This window comes from Dendrobates tinctorius, unplaced genomic scaffold (assembly GCF_039654945.1).
Source record: "Dendrobates tinctorius isolate UK_male_01 unplaced genomic scaffold, ASM3965494v1 ptg000003l, whole genome shotgun sequence".
NCBI lineage: Eukaryota > Metazoa > Chordata > Amphibia > Anura > Dendrobatidae > Dendrobates > Dendrobates tinctorius.
The window spans coordinates 24,989,057-25,010,235 of NW_027361671.1; the positions used below are offsets into that span (position 1 = coordinate 24,989,057).

The 21,179-nt window shown below is 41.3% G+C and overlaps 1 protein-coding gene across 12 annotated transcripts in view; it reads right to left on the reverse strand.

Moving 5' to 3' along the window:
- Positions 1–21,179, reverse strand: part of KIAA0825 (KIAA0825 ortholog) — a 556,500-nt gene that overhangs the window by 497,626 nt on the left and 37,695 nt on the right. For all 12 annotated transcript variants that reach the window (XR_012234833.1, XR_012234815.1, XM_073589638.1 and 9 more), the window contains 2 exons: positions 11,581–11,743; positions 9,198–9,846 (listed from right to left, as the gene is read on the reverse strand). Coding sequence is in view for 10 of the 12 variants with exons in the window: in XM_073589638.1 (XP_073445739.1) it covers positions 9,198–9,846; positions 11,581–11,743 (812 nt within the window). In the remaining 2 variants the exon portion in view is untranslated. The remainder of the gene's footprint in view (positions 1–9,197; positions 9,847–11,580; positions 11,744–21,179) is intronic.

Here is a 21,179-nt window from a genome sequence, read left to right on the forward strand (position 1 = left end):
GACTCTTCACCTTACTGATCACGCAATATTGTTGCCTTCTCGGGAATGTCATTTTTTTCCCAGAACCAAAGTACTTTGTTGGCTGCAACAGTAGCACTGGTATATGTTGGTTGTGATAATAACAAAGCAGGAAATAAAACCTGGCCAACACCTGCCGATTCGACGGAAGCTTAGAACTGATTATGCTGCCTGTTGTCCCTCCAATTAACCACATTCCTCAAACACTGCAATTTGAAGGCGCCATTTTTTTTTTTTTACCACAGTGACTAAACCTTTGTGATACCTAAATAGCAAACATAAAACCACATTTCATTAAAGTTTGGTACGTTGCTGCTTAGGATGAGCCAGTCCCTATATATTTGGCTGTGCATCTTTTCCATTGCCAGTAGTAACCTATGCTGATGACTGAAGGAGGGGATACAGCCGCAAAGTTTGTTGACTGGACCCCGCACTTAACCTTTCAACAAACTTTATTGTACGGGACAGAAGTCGGGATAGTGAGTGAAGCACTACTGCGTGCTTGCCCTCTGCTCCATTTATTTTCAGTGCGGCCTGGACAATTGCTGTAGCCCAATACACAAAGATTTGCTCATCCCTAGTTGCTGCAAATAACCCTAATATCACTCATCAACACTTGCAAATTACTATAATAAATAAAAGTAAATGAATTTCAGGCAAACATTTAATTAGACAGTAAAAGACACATGGGAGTGGTGCAGGCTGCTGCTTAAATATTTAGAGATTAGACTTAAAACCAAGAATAATACTGAATATTGTCTGCAATATGGCAAGTCTACTTTGAAACAAGAAATATAAACTAATAATTTTAAATATTGTTTACATATTACGGTAGTATACTGGAAAGAGTTATGGAGCGGTGGGGCCCTTATTGCTGCTCTATATTAAAACTGCCCAAATCTTATTTTAAAAACTGTTAAGTGGTCAAGGACTGACACTGAGACACCCTTAAACACAACCAAAATAAATGGAAGACATTACAGACCATTATGTGTAACAATTATAGGGGTGATACTCTAAAACTAATTTTTAATTTTTATGTAGAACGCATTGTCACTCTACCCATCATGTCAAAAAATATTAACCTGTAGATATGGGGTTAATCTGCAGGTTAAAAACATTAAATTAAATTTATTCCTCCTTGCAGACTCCGGTTTTCAGTCATAGAGGAGCGGCTTCAGTCGCCGCGCCCCGGCACTGACTGACAGAGACCTCAGCAGTGCATAAGTAAAGCGCCGGCTGTCAGTCAGTGTCGGGGCATGGTTACAGCCGATGCTCACTAAGTACTGAGCGGTGACTGAAGCTGCCTCGCTATATCTATAAGCTAGAGGTTTTTCTTCCCGGTAGCCGGGGCTGTCAATGTGGCAGCTGCACTATTAAGCTGAAGATTAAAGTGAATGTGTAAATAGGTTTTCCCACCTCATCTGAGAGGAGTCTGATGTAGGCAAAGAGAAGCTGAATCCAACGATTTATCAATTACTGGGGTGCAGCAATTCAGACACAAATCAGAGCTTTCAGATTTAGCAATGTAGCAGAGCTGAGAAAGCTTCCCACTGCCTAGACCAGGCTCTCTGTGTACAAAGGACATAGACCGTGAGCTGCTTAGTTGCTGGACTAGTCCTGCAATGTTAATCTCTTAGTGATAAATCCTTCACAGTTAGTAAACAACAGCACACACTTTGACAAGTAACACATCCCTGAATTCAGTGTCTCAGCCTCTACCTCCTGCTGTCTTGAGTTTACATAGCAAAAACCCGCTGACAGACTCCCTTTAATCTGTAGATTAATACTTTTATTTACATGACAAGTTTCCTTTAAATTCCTTGCTGTTTGAAAAGTGACATACATTTTCCATTGCATTCAATAGAAGGCAGATATTACAGGGATATTATGCTGACCTTGGAAGGGGATACATATGAAAAAGTTTTCATAAAAAAAGTTGGGTGTGAACATACCCTTAGAATTTTACTGATTGACCCCTACTACGTTGTGTTACACACCTGTCTCTCCGCTAGGATCAGGTTCTGCTCTATTTGCCTATGGCCAAAGCACTTTACTGTGCTCAAAATCGGGTTTAACAAGTTGTCCGGTCAACTTCAGTGACATCATCTCCCAAGGCCATTCATATAAAGTAAGCCTTAAACTTGTTACCTTCTGTCATGGAGTTTTTCTATCCAGCTTTCTCAGCTGGGATCATCTCCTTAAACTTCTGCAATCTGCATTTGTTTCCTGACTGGGACCTGCTTATTAACCCTCCATCTGCTGTAAGCTTAACAAACTTCTCACTAGTGACTGTTTACATTACTAATGCTACTGCTATAGAATAGCTTCTCTATAAACAGGTTTTCCTCTTCATATATGCTGAAACGGCTATCCATTGTTTGGTTATTAACTCTTCATCTGCTGAAAGCCTTATGAACGTACTTCTGTACTAGCTCATACTACAAACGCTGTTGCTACACCTGGACTATATATACATTTTCAGTTCCTGTGCTTGTCTACACCCTGGCACTGTGTCTTCTGGTGTGTCCTGCTATGCTTGTCTAATAAAGAAAACTTGGCACTCAACTTCTAGAATATTTTTTTGGATTTTTTAATGCAGCCAGAAAATAATAGACGTTTCAGCCTCACTGGCCTTCATCAGTAACAGACTGCAGTATAGTAGTTAATCACATTCAGAAGAAGTGACACCATAATCACTTTAAATGTGCCTGGTCATGCACTAGGCGCTGGGCATGGAGCCTGAATCAAATAGTACCTGGGTGGGTGGTGGTGCAGTGCAGACATCAGCGACCCAGAATCCACTGATGGTCAGACTGCAGTCTGTTACTGATGAAGGCCAGTGAGGCCGAAATGTCTATTATTTTCTGGCTGGTGTTTTTCCTTTACTTCTATGCTTGTCTGTCTGCTATCCTGGTTGATGCTATTCAATGTGACACCCAGCAAGTTCAGCCCGCTGTGCTATTACCCTCGATCCATGTGTTCACACTGACCAGTGACCTGGTGATTCCAGCTCACCAAGTAACTTTGTATCTTATTACCTCTATTAATGTCCTAAAATCAAGTTCCCATTAATATAAAAAAAAATTAGGATGTATGCAATCAGAGGAACACATTCTTAAGCATACAAAGTTAATCAGCTGCTTTTAGGGCCAGCAGGATAAAGCCATATATTAAAAAGAGGCAGGCAAGGACATAATACTACCACTTCACAAAGCGCTTCTGCAGCCTCATGTGAAATATGCAGTTCATGTTCTGGGCACCGGTTCATAGAAAGGATGCCCTGAAGTGAGAAAAGGTATAAAGAACAGGCAAAAACTGATGTGAGGCGCAGAGGATGTTGGTTATAAGAAAAAGATTAAAATTACAGAATTTATTTAGTCTTCAAAAGAGACGAATAAAAAGGGGGCATGGTTAAACTGTACATGTAAATACAGTGGCTTGCAAAAGTATTCACGTTCCTTGGCATTTTTGTGCTTTGCTGCCTCACAACCTTTAATTTCCCTGTTTTTTGAGGGTTTGCATCTGTGAACATTTGGTTTTCTTTTGTGAATCAAACAAATGGGACAAAAAAAGCTGAAAACTTCAGTGTGTGTAACTATTCATCCCCCTAAAGTCAGTACTTTGTAGAGCCTCCTTGCTGACCAATTACAGCTACACATGGCTTTGAATAAGCCTCTATAAGCTTTCCACATCTTGCCACCGAAGTATCCCAAGCATAGAGATAGGTTCACAGCAAACTCCAAATAATAAAACTTCTTGCTTTATTATATCCAGCGTACAAAAAAGGAATAAAAGCAGGGAGGGCAGACAGCATTCAGCTGTAAAAAAGGCAACAAGTTTTAATATTTGATGAGAGATTCAACCACTATCTCTGCTTGGAAAACTAGTAAGTTCAACTGTATCAGCAACCGATGGAAAAGGGGGTGTGAGCTGATGCTTCCTCCACCATTATTCCTCCTCTGCGTCTGACATGTCAATGCGGTTACATCACTACATGATGTCCTCTACGGTGATATCTACGACGCTTCAGAAGACAAATTGCAAAGAGCGGAGGAACGAGGACAGGAGGTGAGTATTGGAGTTTATTACATTTTTTTTAGAACATTGTGGTGGCCATAAAACTATATTGAGGACTATGGGATGCATTACACTGCATGGGCTATGGAGTGCATTTTACCGAATGGGCTATGGGGTGCGTTCTACTGTATTGACCACGGGGTGCATTACAATGTATGGGGACTAGGTAGGGGATGCATTATACTGTATGAGGTGCATTATACTGCAAGGACTATGGGTGCATTATGCTGTATGGGCTAAGGGGTGCCTTATACTGTATGGGCTAAGGGGTGCATTATACGATATGGACTATGGGGTGCATTCCACATTATGGGGTGCATTATACTATGTGGACTATCGGCTGCATTATACTGTATGGACAATGGGGTGCATTATACTGTAAAGACTATGGGGTGCAGTATACTGTATGGGTTATGGGATGCATTATACTGTACGGACTAAGGGGTGCTTTATGCTGTACGGACTATGGGGTACATTATGCTGTTCGGAGAACTATGTGGGGGCTATCATATTTGGAAGGCTATGTGGGAGCCTTTAAACTGTATGCAAGCAATTATAGAGGGTGAAGGTTTGTATGTGGTCCATCATGCTGTGTGGAAGGGCTGTGTGGGGGTCATTATACAGTGTGGAGAGTTGTGGGGCCAATATATTGTATGCAAGCCCATTATACTGCATGTAGGGCTGTTTGGGGGTCACATTTGGGGAATCACACTGTGTTGGGGGTCACCATACTTTTCCGGGGAACTTGGGCAGTGGGGTCATCATACTGTGCATGGAGGAATTCACTGTAGGGTATCTTAGTTTGTGGGGCACTTTTGTTGACATAATACTTATGAGTGCAATGAAAGGGGAATCTAGGTGTCCAGTAGGAGGAAAATTAGAGGGCGTACAGTACCACACAGCAGGTGCTGTAATAGGGACACATACGGCAGCAGCGGCTCAACATTGGGCAATCAGCAGGATAAGGAGTTTGTGCAGGTTGGGGGTAGATGGAGACGGTGCCTGAAATGTGAGAAGTCTGATGTGTCTTTGTTGTAATCTCTGCAGCCAAGTCCTGGCTGTAGAAGTTGTCATATCAATCTGGGCCAGATGGAAAAGATGGGAAAAGTGAATGACTCCACCAGAAAGAACGTCAGTAAGTCAATAACTGTACTGTGATATCTTATATGTTTTCCATCACTGGTTTGTACCACTATATGGTTACCATATGGCGGTAATCAATGTTGGTCTTTGTATAGAGATTATATTCAGTGACAGTGCGGTCATCGGCTGAGGCACTATTAGCGTGTGCCACCACAGCTGTAATCAAGGTTACCTGGTTAGGGGCCCACTCAGAAGCTTCGCCCCCCCCCGAAGCCAAACCCCTAGCTTCGCCTCTGAATACTATAGACATCGTTTTTAGCTACAAGTATCTCTGAGTAATCTAGTGGTTGCTGCGATTTCAAAATAGAAAAAAAATTGGCACTGCAATTTGTCTTGATAGTGGCATACCTTTTAATTGTGCAGTCCTTCACCCTCCGCCTCGCCTTTGTGCATACATATGAAGATGTGGTGAAACACTGTAGAAGGAGCGATACCAATCACTGGTGCTCGCGAGTCAGACCCCGTCTTCCTTGGATGGTTTAAATAATGACTGACACCAGCGAGTCATGCCAACTGCTTTTTTTTCTGATTAAACTGCAAAATTGCTCTACTTGGTGAATATTTTGCATTTTATGCCTTTTTTATTTCACTGGATCTCACCTTATTTCAAGTTCTTTGTGTTTGATAAAAAAAAACCTTATTGAACCATAAAAATCGACAGCGCCAAAATGATGGTGAATTTAGCACATCTAATGCACCCTCCTATGTGTATTGATATTTTCATACAGCCGGTCTTAGTGCTGCAGCTATTCGGCCGGGGTGTAAACTATATTATGCATCTTAGGACATAAACAAGCGATGGAAGCAGAGTAATAACATGAAGGTTAAAATATAGTATATCATGATTATATGCTACATCCACAACTGTGATGATGTAACTGAACATGACTGAAGTCCTGACAGTATTACAGCCTCCATGAATTACGTTATGGCGAGAATATGTCTCATAAATATTGTGGAGCGTATGTTCTGCCTTAGCTGCAGCCCCAGACAGCAGCCATACATCTGTGTTACATTTACATGGGTCACTGTTAGATTAGTCCATTTTATGCATCCACCAGGATCAGTTACTGCAGTTGCATTTCCCTATACGCTACTTAGTAAAACAAACATGAAGCCAGCCACCTCCTCCGTCTTACGGCAAGGACTTTTCACAGTAAACCTTTATCTTACTTATAAAAGGTAAAGTAAGATAGATACAGTATATATACACATGTACATCTATATACACACTATGTAGCAATGCGAGGTTGGCTAGAGTTAAATCCTAGCCCTGCAGGCTTTGAATAGTGCACCTGGCTAGCTCTACATATAAACAGGTTAGGTGTTCATTTAAGTCAGTTAGCTGGAGAGGCTGACCAGACTGGATGTGTCTTGAAGATGAAGAGAGAGACAAGCCTGAATCTCTTTGAGAAGAGTCTGCACAGATCGTGTGCACCAAACTGCAAGTATCAGTGGTCACAATGGACGATAGCCGTTTTGTTTAACCGGTGCTAGCTCAGCAGTGTCTGAAGTAGTCAGGGTCTGTACTCTTTAGTTAGTGCCTGGACAAGGCTAAGGATTTGTGCTTATGAATTTGTTGTTTTGGTGCTGTGTAACTTGTGGAAAGCAATAAAAACTGCAAGTGTTTGGACCAAAATTGCATTGCCTGTGTGAATGCTACATAAGGTCTAATGTCTACCAGAGCGAGTAAATCCCTACATCACAGACACACAGTGGGTGAAATTAGTATTGAACACGCCACCAATTATCTAAGTAAATATCTTTCTAAAGTTGCTATTCACATGCAGTTCTCACCAGATGACGATAGCAACCCATCCAATCCACACAGGCAAAGATGTCCATAAATTAATATTATATATTTAGATACCTTAACAAGCAATTAACTTTGAAGAAGAAAAAAAAAAAATCAATGAGGGAATCTACGACACAGAGGGAATGGAGCCATAGCTGCAGGATCTAATACAGCTGTGAAGCTGCAGTCAGTAAAAGAGCACCAACTGCAGCTTAAAAGAAAAAAATAGTATAAGTTTAACATTGGTTAATTTAATAACTTTCATAGGAATTTTGACAAATTTTGACATTTTAAAAGCAGTCTTTTAGCACAAAATGACTTAAAATCAAGTATAGGAATGGGTGGTCAGTGCACCATGCCACTTACTTGTTTGCTATCCATCTCTATGCCTCTGCATTGACTGAAAGCTCTAGCTTTACTGGAGCTAGAAGAGGGAGGGCATAGGTGGAAATAAGCGGGTGGGAAGATGCACTGAACTGTTTTGCCAAGCCCACGATGCAACAAGTTACTATGCTTGGTTTGAACAGTCATTTAGTGCTGATTGACTCCCTTTTTATTCTAAACATAATTTGGAATATTAGTCTAAGGCTGCTCTTTATAATAAAAAATGAAACAAAAACTGTGGTATACTGAAGTTACCATTTTACTACTCTTTATTATTAGTAATTATTGGAAGTTTATGAAGGAGTCTGAACTGGACCCAAACGGTCATCTACTGTCCATCCTTCAGGTCTTTAAGGCTAGGGTCACACGACCGATTTTTCTCTCATCCAAGAAAATCTGGCTGATTACGATAATAATCCCACTCTGATCAGAGTGTGATCAAATTTTCTCAGATGTGGAGGATAAAAAAAATCTCCAACTCCGTCTGTGAAAATCGGATTGCACTCAGAGGTCATTCAAATGATGTATGATTTTTTTTTCCACGAACCCAAAGACATGAGTGGCCGAGTGAGATCCAATAATCGGAGGCAATTTGTGCTTGCTGCGATATTTTACTCCTCATACTGACTTGGTCCGAACAATAAATCAGGCATGTGCACCATGGCCCCATAAAATAACAAGGGGACAAGCGATATCCGCAAAACAAATAGGACACGTCCGATTGTGCGTACGAGCCTTAAGGAAGAAAAGTCTACTTTTAATCATGGAAATTATATATAATAATAAAAAATATAAAATGCAAATACACATGTCTAGCAGCTCTGGGACAACAAAGCTTGGGCTCCATGATGCCATCTGGCTGAATAATAATTCCAGCAAAACTTTGGGCTAATGCAATCGTAATGTTTCCCTATGGTGAGAAGTCAATTGACAATGATAGGATTGACATCTTACTGCAGACACAGGACGTGATTCATCAAGACCGGCCTGCAGGAGTCAGACGCAACTAATTCATGAAGAGGTGCACATCTCTTCATGAATCTGAAGCGTCTGAGGAGTGGCATGCGCCTCCATATGCTACGTTAGAAATCTTACTCCAGTCAGTTACTGGAGTGAGATTTATGGCATACAGAACACCACAGCCCCCTGTCATCCCCTAGCTCTGCCCATTTCACCAGAGCTGGGAGAAACTGGAGTGAATACACCAGAAATTGCAAAATGTAGAATTGCCAGTTGCGCCTAAATTTTGTGACTTTTCAAAGCTTTTATGCCAGAATTCTGGATGGATGGATGGGCCCATTGTATTGTGCACGCCAGTCTTAATAAATGAGACCACTAGAGTAAGGATTGCCCAGATCATTAATTAACTAAATTGAATTAGGCGCACCTTACAACTGGCATGTCACCGTCAGAAATGTTATTGCAGTTTGGGACTGCAGTACATTTCTGACGTAATTTGCGAACTAGAAAGGGTGGGATACACCATGCCATCTTCCATGCTCTGCCCATCCTGGAGAAGCTGGCCCAATCTGGTCTAAAAATGATAAGAGTCTCAATTTTTTTTAAACCAAATTTGAGTTGTGCTAAAATGTTGTGACATTTGAAAGTGTTTTATGCCAAAAAACTGGCAAAAAGACCTTCATGAATTGGGACCTGTGTGACCAACCGTTGGCGTTGCACTCAGATCTGTTGTATTTCGATTTCCCTGTGCAAAGATGTCCAAAGAAGAACAAGTTCCCAAATCCAGTTTCTAGAGTTATGTATTGTAACCACTTACCAAGGGCATGGACCCTCTGTTTTTGCCGTTTCTTGTTTAGCCTCGCTGGCTGTAGACCCCGCTCCTCGGTGCTGGATTCATAAAGTATATCAAAGAAGGTTTTCATCTCCTCAGTGATTGCTTCAAAGAAAGTCTCATTGATAAACTTAATTATTGATGAAGAGTCTATAACACTGCTTAACACAAACAAATCTTCTTTTATCATGGAGTACACCCTGGGAATAGCCTTCTGGTATGCCCCAAGTACACTTTCTATCTTCCTATCACTAAAGTCATGGAGAAGCTCAACAACAAAATTCTGTTGGATATTCTGATATTTAACAAGGACATCAGATTCAGGATAAAGGAAGAGAAGGCGCTGCAAGCACTGGGCTTTGAAATTAATCCTAGGTTGACTGTTACAGGTGTCAAAACTGGTTTGCAATTTTCCAACTAGATGGCGTCGTAAATGCAGTCTTATATCATCCCACAAAGCTTGAAGATCCATGGAAGAATCATCGTCAATGGCATGTAGTGAAGTCTGAGACGTGCACTGAAAACTGCTCCCACTTGGAGACGAAGGAAATGTTATACCGCACCGACTGTGGAGGTCCATCAGAAACTGAAGAATTAAGTCTTCCTGGTTTTCACAGTTCTTCAGATAATGTTGCTACAATAAGAACAGATATCTTTAAACAATTGGGCATTGTATCAAGAAGAAAACATGAGAAACTATAGTGGATGCCAGTTATAAATCACATGTGGAAGCACATGGGATATAAAAATGGGGGACATTACCAAAACGTTGGGATGGCATATGGATAACACTAGCTACAAGAAATTATTACATGCTGTAGAGATTCACTTGCTCTGGTAGGCTTTAGGCCTTACGCAGTGATCAAAAGGCAATGAAGGTTGGTGCACATGGCCTGTGAAGACTCTTCTCAAACAGATTCTGGCTTGTTCCTGTCCTCAAGCCACTTTATCTGCTCAGCCTCCCCAGCAGACTGACTTAAATGAACACTTAGCCGGTTTATATGCCAAGCTAGCTAGGTGTAGTAACCAAAGCCTGCAGAGCTAGGATGTAAGCCTAGCCTACTTGGCATTGCTAAAGTGCGTTATGGGCTTGTGAAAGAAGGAATTCCACATGACTGGTGGCATTAAAGAACGGTAAGTACTACTAAAACGCTACTAAACCTTTTTAAAAACTAAATACAGAAAATGCAAAAAAATAATTAAAAAAAATATCCTAACAACTGATTCCTTAAAGGGGTTGTCTACTGCTAGGACAAACCCTTTCTAAGGGCTCATACTCACTTGCGAGAGACGTGACTTGGACGGGAGTGTGCGGTACATGTACTTCTATGCAGCCGCACGCTCCAGTCCCAGTGCCGGCGGCAGTGCCAGGTTTTCATGCGAGAGACTCGCAAGAGAATCGTGCGAGTCTTTCGCAAGGGAGTATGAGACCTTAAACTAAATGTTTGGCCTCAATGAAATAATTAAACCTATACTTTTCCAGCTCCATTCCAGCAGTGCCAGCCCTCGCGGTCCCGGGGCTGCGATGCAGTAGAATGATACATGGTGCCCGATCACTGCTGGCATCACTGTTTCTGACATAAGAAAAACTGATCATGAAGAGTGACACCGGGCTGCAGCAGATCCTTGGCTTCCTCTTCATGTTCAGTTTGTTTGAAGGTGGAGATGGTGATGCCAGCACTGATTAGGCGTTGGTGTCACAACACCGCATCACAGCCCAGTGGAGAGCGAGTGCCGGACCGCAGGAACGGCGCCAACACGGGAGGTGAGTACAGGCTTTATTATTTTATCAGGGATGAACATTTAGTTTGTAGTGGACAACCCCTTTAATCACATTCTTTTCTTTAACCCTATGAAGAAATCTGTCTCAGGAGATCATCAATGTCTCCCCTTCTCCTCTTCACTCTCCTTTGCATGGCTGTAAGCCAACTGGCTGCAGCAGAGACTTCCCTAATGTGTCTGGTCTGTAAAACATTAGTAACCTCTCAGGTAAGGCCTGATTCACACATCCGTTTTTTGTCATCCGCATGCATCCGTCAAAGTGTGAAAAAATGGATCCGTTTCCGTTTTGCCGCAAATGGATGCAAACGGATCTGTTTTTTTGACGGATCCGCGGTAGCCGCTAATGGAAGTCTATGGGGCAAAAAAACGGATCCTCCAAAAAAATGGCGGATCCTTTTAGCGGAAAACGACGGATTTAGACGGATTTTAAAAAACGGAAGTGTGATCCAGGCCTAAGGGGCACGGATTCGGTGGGCCCGCAGTCAAACATGGAGCTAATCAGCAGGAGATTAATCTGTGTTAACTGGATAGTTGTGGATCGCAGAGGTCAGACAACTTTTTTAAAAATACTAATTTTTCACTTTACCAAAGCTTTGAGGAATATCATCACTTCAGTGTGAGGGGTATCATACAATCTCCAGGATGTCGTGTTTCTCGGCCACTGGAAGCAGTCCACGTTGTTTGGTAATATATCAGCATTGCCGATACTACGAGCTTCGTGTTGACGGTTTTCCAAACACTTTTCAATGCTAAATAAAACACATAAAAATTAAATTAAAATAAAATCCCACAAAATAAATAAGTTCAGCTAAAAAAAAAAATAAATAAAACTGTGGGAAAAAAAGGGAAATAAAACCCTAATAAGAATTTTAACAGTAGGCTGCCTAAGTCTAAGTACCTGAGTCTGAGTAGTAGTACTGGTAAAAGCCTTGTTATAGACGTTGCTTACATGCTATGCTGATGGCTATTGTAAAGAAGTTTATATCTCATACATGTGGAGATTTTAGAGGGAACCTGTCATTTGATTCCTGTTGTCTGAACTATGGAGATCATGAATGAGTGCCAGGCCCCATGATTGGAATGGTTACTTTATTCTGAAATGCTGCACCAATTTTGAAAAGCCGACCAGTTTATTGCTCAGCAATCCTAAAATGTGACGTTCTGGTCAGAGTATACGACCTTTCTCAAACATTGGTTTCTAGGAGCTTATTACCATGAGTGGCGATATAACTGATCTGGTGAGAGGCGGTGTGTGTTTGAGAGGTCATAAAATCTGACCAGACTAGAGTGTCGTGTTCTCTCTACATCTAAGGCATATAGGCCATGATTCATCAAAGCAATTTTGCCAGAATTTTAGCATAAATTGTTTTAAAAAGTTGCATAATTTGTGAGTAACGTGAAGCTGCACCAAAATTTAGCGACTTTTGGAGTTTTCATGACAGATTCTTGCTGCTCCGCCAAAACAGGCAGAACTAGGGCAGGACAAGGGTACGACAGGGGCATGAAACCACAGCTCATCTAATCAATCAAATTTATTATCGCCAAGTACATATTACATATATACAAGGAATTCTTTGTGGCAAAGAGGCAACGTAATATATAACAACAGATACAACAAGTAACATCTAACAAGACAGATACAGTATATAGTCTACACATGACGATTTAATTGTTAAACAGAGAGTGGATAGAAGCTGTTCATATGGCGGTTGGTGCTGCATTTGGGGACTCTGAAGCGACGTCCTGAAGGGAGTAGTTGGAATGAGGAGTGTCCCGGGTGAGAGGGATCGGATGAAATTTTCAATGCGTGGGATCGAATACTCTTATCATAAAGATCCTGGATTTTAGGCAGGGGGGAACCTATAATTCTCTCTGCTGTTCTGAAAGTCCTTTGTAAGCGGAGTTTGTCATGCACAGTGGCTCCCCATACCAGACTATCAGAGAGGAACAAATCACAGATCTGATGACAGCATTAAAGAATAAGATCAGCAGATTCTTAGACAAACCATATCTTTTCAGCTGACGCAGGAAGAACATCCTTTGTTGTGCTTTTCTAATAACAGCATCCACGTTTTTCCCCCATTTAAGATCATGAGAGATGATAACACCAAGGAATTTGGTCTCTGTGACCCTAAGAACCACTTCGTCATGGATGTAGATTGGAAGTATCTCATGTTGATCTTTCCTAAAATCCACAACCATCTCAGCAGTTTTTTTTAGTGTTGAGTACAAGTAATTCGACGTGCCGTGGCATTTCTTATGTCAAAATTCTTACTCCTGTCTCTCAATGGGTTTTAATGATCCAGGAGGGTCAGACTCCAAAATGCCCCCTCATCACAGCCAGTGACAAAATGGATGGTCTTGGTGAATCAGGGTCACAGTCCCTGACAGGCATTTCTAAGTAAGTTTATATACTTAAATTTTTGTGTTTCTAAATCCAGCCTTAACGTTTTATGTACGGTTTTATCCTTTAAGGGAATCTGTCAGCAGAATTTCACACCGTAAACTATTTATATGCACATGTAGCTCTTTCAAAGACAAGTCCAGCAATACCTTTACATGGCCAGTCGGTTTCCTCGCTCTACCTTTGCCTGAAGTCACACATCATAGAGGTCATCAGTAAAGCAGGGGCGAGGAATAGAGCGGGAGTGCCAAACGCTTCAGATCTTCAGATTAATTTGTATATCAATTCAAATGCTGATTTCTCTGTAATAGAGGAATGGACAGGCCAAGTGAAGGTATTGCTGGACTCGTCTTTGAAAGAGCTACATTCACATAGTTTGGAGGGTGAAATCCTGCTGACAGATTCCCTTTAACCAATCGAAAAAGGCCTTATCGAGAAGCAATGACCGTTTCTGTAAATATTTATTTATTTCACTCACTTATATAGCGTCATTTATTTCACAGCATTTTACAGACATCATCACTGTCCCCACTGCGGATCATGATCTCGATTCCCTATCAGTATGTATTTGTAATGTGGGAGGAAACCGGAGAATCCGAATGAAACCCACATAAACATGGAGAACATACAAACTCCTTGCAGATTTTGTCCTTGGTGGGAGAACCCAGGACCCCAGCGGCTACTGTGCTAACCACTGAGCCACCGCGCTGCCCTGATTATTTTTGTGAGAATAATAGGTGTACAACTATAACATAGTTCTGATACTCTCTTACATAACGGTTTCCAGTACACTGAATGATATGCATCAGTAAAGGTTTGCAAAGTAACAAAAACGCCATTGTGTCAATTTTTCTTTTTACAAGGCGGCATTGATGCAGACAATCCAAAAAGAGACATCTTAATTCTGTCAGAATTTAATAAAGAGAGACTGGGTTTGGATTGACCTAATAGTGTATTATGCTTTTCTAAAGAGAACTAGCCCAAATTAGTAAGATATATTTTGTCTCTCTATTCAGCCTACTGTTATCAATTTTAAAAATGTGTATTTTATAATCGGAAGAAGATTTCAATTTTGGCACAAAACGAGTGAATGACTTGTTAAATGGGCCCAAGTGCATGTTTTTAATTATTTTCCATTGATTTTAATGGGGGAAAAAAAACTGTTCCTTTAGTTTAGAGGAAAAAAATATGTGAATAAAATGTTAAGATAAAAATAATAATACCAAAAACAAAATAAGTATAAGCAAATCAGACTGTTAAACATAACAGCAAAAATACTATTTAAGGTTTCAGGAAGAGAAATATAAAGAACACTAGGAATAAAAAATGGGTACTACAAATGAAGCAAAAACATCATCCAAATATACCAGATTTTAGCAGAGCAAAAGCAAAAAAATAAATAAATACTACAAATATCCTTCAATATGATTGCCGGAGACGCACTTGAACATCAGCGTGGAGGCCTCTCCAAAATGAATGAAGGCTGGGTGGGCTGGAAAACACCATACAGAAGGTAAAGAAAGGACCTTTTCAAGAAAACTCCAAGCATGAGTGAGCTTAAAATGGAGTCTAGTGAAACGAATATCTTCTCATTATCAAACAGGCTTTTCATGAAGACTGAGCACTTTCATGAGAAAGAAAACCTCCCTGCCTGCGGCCCATTCAGGTCTCTGATGGGACAGCCCCAATCGTGAGCAGCAGCTCGGAGAATGACAAAAGATTGGCATGTATCTCCTTAACTTGTGTAAACTCTTCTCAGGACCGCGAAAGGCGATGCTCCATCCATACACCTTGGCTCTAGGGATTCCGCATGAAAAAACGTCTATTGTGGCATCATGAAGTGTCTCAGTCAGTGAAACCTAACCGATTACACTAGATTGTGCCAGCTTTTCTTGTGGTAACCTACATAAATCTGCTTCAATTACGAATGGACTAAAACTAATCTCTGACATTGAAATCTGGATGCTGGCCAAAGACAACACTCCATGAAGATTGGATAAAAAGTGAACAAAAAACATCCCTAATACTTAAGAAATTTGCCTTGATATCAAAATAAAAGGCTGGAGTGTAATAAAAATACAAATTTTAGTGTGGAATTACATTTGATTGATTTTTTTTTATAAATATTTCCCAAACTTTCTGTGGCATTAATAGTTAATACTAGCAGAAGAGCCCGGCGCTGCCCGGGCATAGTAACTAACTACGGTTAGTTATAGCAAATTATAATGATAATATCTATATCTAATATATATATATATAACTCTCTCTCTATCTATCTGAGTGTAGAGCCCCGCCCACTCCGCATAGCCACATTCACTATAATATCCCACATCATCCTGTCAGCCAGAGCTACCGGACAACAACCCCTAATATCCCACATCGTCCCGTCAGCCAGAGCCACCGGACTACTACCTCTAATATCCCACATCATCCCATCAGCCAGAGCCACCGGATTACTACCCCTAATATCCCACATAGTCCCGTCAGCCTGAGCCACCGGACTACTACCCCTAATATCCCACATCATCCCGTCAGCCAGAGCCACCGGACAACTACCACTAATATCCCACATCATCCCATCAGCCTGGGGTCAGAACCAGAGCACTAAGTGGAACGGTCCTAACTTCCATACCAGGGATCCCTTTAAGAGAGGCTTGGCGTCAGAACCAGAGCGCTGAGTGGATTTGCCCTGACTTCCATACCAGGGATCCCTTTAAGAGAGCCTGGGATCAGAACCAAAGTGCTGGATGGATTTGCCATGACTTCCATACCAATGATCCCTTTAATAGAAGCCTGGGGTGAGAATCAGAGACCTGAGGGATTTACCATAACTTCCACACCGGAGATCCCTTTAAGAGAGGCCTGGGGTCAGTACCAAAGCGCAGAGTGGATTTGCCCTAACTTCCATACTGGGGATCCCTTTAAGAGAGCCTGGGATCAGAACCAGAGCGCTGAGTGGATTTGCCCTGACTTGCATACCAATGATCCCTTTCATAGAACCCTGGGGTCAGAATCAGAGCGCTGAGGGATTTACTCTAACTTCCATACAGGAGATCCCTTTAAGAGAGCCTGGGGTCAGTACCAGAACATTTGAAGGCAATTGCCCTGACTTCCATACCTGAGATCCCTTTAAGAGAGGCATGGGGTCAGTACCAAAGCGCAGAGTGGATTTGCCCTAAATTCCATACCAATGATCCCTTTAAGAGAAACTGGGGTCAGAACCACAGAGTTGAGTGGAACGGTCCTAACTTCCACACAGGAGATCCCTTCAAGAAATGACTGGGGTTAAAACCAAAGCGCTGGATGGATTTGATCTGACTTCCATACCAATGATCCCTTTAAGAGGGAAGATTCCATACCAATGATCCCTTTAAGAGGGAAGATGTGCCTATAGGATAGAGGATGTGTGATGGGTATATGGGCACGAGAGGGGGGATTCATTTCTGTCATGTGCAAGATGGCTGCAGGGTCTTTCTGGGTCCTGCAGGGAAGGTGGCTTGTGAGCGCCAGTTGAGAGGAGGAGCTGGCATGCTTCCTTCCCTGCCTGTCAGATCCTGACCTGATACTCTGCTATGCAGATCAGCGATCTGACAATTTATAGTGATGTCTCATACAGCGACAATGTAATAAAGTAAAGAAAAAAAATATCATGTGTAAAAATATTTTTAAAACAAAATTCCCAAATAAAGAAAAAAAATAAAATAAATATTTTACCAATACATTTATTTATATAAATAAAAAACAATAAAAGTACACATATTTGGTATTATCGCATCCCTTACGACCCGCTCTATAAAACTATCCCACTAGTTAACCCCTTCAGTGAACACTGTAAAAAAAATGTAAAAAAAACGAGGCAAAAAAAAATTGCTTTATTTTTATACGGGCGAACAAAAAGTGCAACAAAACGTGATCAGCAGAAAAATACAAAGTTATAGATCTCAGAATAAAGCGATGCAAAAATAATTATTTTTTCTATCAAACACTTTTTATTGTGTAAAAGAGAAAAACATAAAAAAAAATGTTATAAATGGAGGTATCGATATAATCATACTGACCCAAAGAATAAAGCTGCCTTACCAATTTTATCACAAGCGGAGCGATAGTTAAAATAAAAAAAAGCAATTCCTGGTGTTTGAGCATTTTGTCTCACAAAAATCGGGAATAAAAAGTGATCAAAAACTCATGTGCCTGAAGAATGGTACCCATAAAAACATCAGCTCGTCCCGCAAAAAAACAAGCCTTCACATGACTGTTGGCCGAAATATGAAAAAATTATAGCTCTCAAAATATGGTGAAGTGTTTTCGCAGTAAAAAGGGTCTTTTAGTGTGTGACAGCAGCCAAACATAAAAACTCAATAGAAATCTGGTATCTCAGTAATCGTACCGACCCAAAGAATAAAGTCACCTAATCACTTATACTGCATGAAGAACGTCAAGAAAAATAAATAAAACAAATTCATCACATGCTGTTGATTTTTTCATTCTGACTCCCAAAGACCGCAGTAAGGCTCGGTGCACATTTATCCTGCGCTCTGTGCTGAGCGCTTACACAGGAGTCTCCGTGTAAATCTCTCGTGATTCAGACAGAACCCCTGGTGAAGAATCCGGATACTGAGGCAGATGGAGACACTGTGGACGCCATATCACCTGTGAGCCGGGGTGTCTGTCTTTTTAAGACTGCATAAAAGTGTCGTAGGCCACAGTTTTGTGCACTTCTGAAAAGAAGTAAACCGCAGAACAGAGGCCACATGAAGTCCAGAGTAACTCTACTGCATCATTATAGTGAATGGATCCATCGGGAGTTTCATATGTTACGTCACTCAAGAGATTAAGATGGAAACCCCAAAGTAAATGGTCAAGGCAGAGTGCCGGATAACTGTGATCCCAAACATTATGCAAAATGTTCCCAATAAAAGCTTCCACTCAATCCACAAAAAAAGGAAGTCTCCACTCAGATCTGTCATCGGAAATATAGGGTGCTTCCACGTTACTGGTAGCACAAAGGCTCTGGAAAAGCGAAATGGCTCCTCACCCGCAAAAAGAAGTTTAGAAAATTCTTTGCTCCCAAATCTAAATGACCCCCTCCCTTCTGAGCCCCAGTGTGCTTAAACAACATTTAGTGCCCACATGTTTGCAGTTTGCAATTTTCACTCAGCAACATCCACTGCTGCCTGTTTTTGGAAAACACCCATGGAGTCAAAATCGTCACTACATCTATAGATAAATTTCCAAAAGGGTTCTAATTTCCAATATGGGGTCACTTGAAGGGGGAAATCTGCTTTTCTAGCACTTATGGGCTCTTTATATGGAGTCCGCAATGTAGTCTAGGAAAATCTGCGTTCCAGGAGGCAAATAGCGTTCCGTCCCTCTCGAGTCACTCTGTATGGCAAAGTAGTACTGTACAGCCACATACAGTGGGGCAAAAAAGTATTTAGTCAGTCAGCAATAGTGCAAGTTCCACCACTTAAAAAGATGAGAGGCGTCTGTAATTTACATCATAGGTAGACCTCAACTATGGGAGACAAACTGAGAAAAAAAAATCCAGAAAATCACATTGTCTGTTTTTTTTTCATTTTATTTGCATATTATGGTGGAAAATAAGTATTTGGTCAGAAACAAGCAATCAAGATTTCTGGCTCTCACAGACCTGTAACTTCTTCTTTAAGAGTCTCCTCTTTCCTCCACTCATTACCTGTAGTAATGGCACCTGTTTAAACTTGTTATCAGTATAAAAAGACGCCTGTGCACACCCTCAAACAGTCTGACTCCAAACTCCACTATGGTGAAGACCAAAGAGCTGTCAAAGGACACCAGAAACAAAATTGTAGCCCTGCACCAGGCTGGGAAGACTGAATCTGCAATAGCCAACCAGCTTGGAGTGAAGAAATCAACTGTGGGAGCAATAATTAGAAAATGGAAGACATACAAGACCACTGATAATCTCCCTCGATCTGGTGCTCCACGCAAAATCCCACCCCGTGGGGTCAGAATGATCACAAGAACGGTGAGCAAAAATCCCAGAACCACGCTGGGGGACCTAGTGAATGAACTGCAGAGAGCTGGGACCAATGTAACAAGGCCTACCATAAGTAACACACTACGCCACCATGGACTCAGATCCTGCAGTGCCAGACGTGTCCCACTGCTTAAGCCTGTACATGTCCGGGCCCATCTGAAGTTTGCTAGAGAGCATTTGGATGATCCAGAGGAGTTTTGGGAGAATGTCCTATGGTCTGATGAAACCAAACTGGAACTGTTTGGTAGAAACACAACTTGTCGTGTTTGGAGGAAAAAGAATACTGAGTTGCATCCATCAAACACCATACCTACTGTAAAGCATGGTGGTGGAAACATCATGCTTTGGGGCTGTTTCTCTGCAAAGGGGCCAGGACGACTGATCCGGGTACATGAAAGAATGAATGGGGCCATGTATCGTGAGATTTTGAGTGCAAACCTCCTTCCATCAGCAAGGGCATTGAAGATGAAACGTGGCTGGGTTTTTCAACATGACAATGATCCAAAGCACACCGCCAGGGCAACGAAGGAGTGGCTTCGTAAGAAGCATTTCAAGGTCCTGGAGTGGCCTAGCCAGTCTCCAGATCTCAACCCTATAGAAAACCTTAGGAGGGAGTTGAAAGTCCGTGTTGCCAAGCGAAAAGCCAAAAACATCACTGCTCTAGAGGAGATCTGCATAGAGGAATGGGCCAACATACCAACAACAGTGTGTGGCAACCTTGTGAAGACTTACAGAAAACGTTTGACCTCTGTCATTGCCAACAAAGGATATATCTCAAAGTATTGAGATGAAATTTTGTTTCTGACCAAATACTTATTTTCCACCATAATATGCAAATAAAATGAAAAAAAAAAACAGACAATGTGATTTTCTGGATTTTTTTTTCTCAGTTTGTCTCCCATAGTTGAGGTCTACCTATGATGTAAATTACAGACGCCTCTCATCTTTTTAAGTGGTGGAACTTGCACTATTGCTGACTGACTAAATACTTTTTTGCCCCACTGTATGGGGTATTTTTACATTCAGCAGAAATTGTGGGACAAATTCTGGTGCCATTTTTACCCATTTCCCAGTGTGAAAATATAAAACTTGGGGCTAACACACAATCTTGGTGGTAAAAATGTAAATTATTTTTTCTTCACTGCCCAATGTTATAAAAGTTTGCGACACACCTGTGGTGTCAATATAATCACTGCACCCCTAAATTAATTCATTAATAGGTTTAATTGGTAAAATGGAGTCACTTATGTGGGGTTCTGCTGTTCTAGCACCACAGAGACTCTGCCAATGTAACATGGCACCATCAAACAAATGCAGCAAAACTGTAATATGACGCCACTTCCCTTCTGAGCTTTGCAATGTGCCTCAAAAGTAGTAATCATCCACATATGGGGTGTCAGTCAACTCAGGTGAAATTGCACAACAAACTTTGGGGTCCATTTTCTCTTTTTGCCCTTGTGAAAGTACAAAATTTGTAGCTAAAAAGATTTTTGTGGGAAAAATGTGATTTTTTTTATTTTCACAGCTTAACGTTATAAACTTCTGTGAAGCACCTGGTGGTTAAAAGTGCTCAATACACATCTAGAAAAGGTCCCAAAGGGGCATAGTTTCCAAAATGGTGTCATTTGTGGGGCGTTTCCACTGTTTAGGCACATCAGGGGATCTTCAAACGCAACATGGCGTCTGCTAATTATTCCATCACATTTTGCATTCCAAAAGTGAAATGGTGCTCCTTCCCTTACGAGCCTTGCCATGTGCCCAA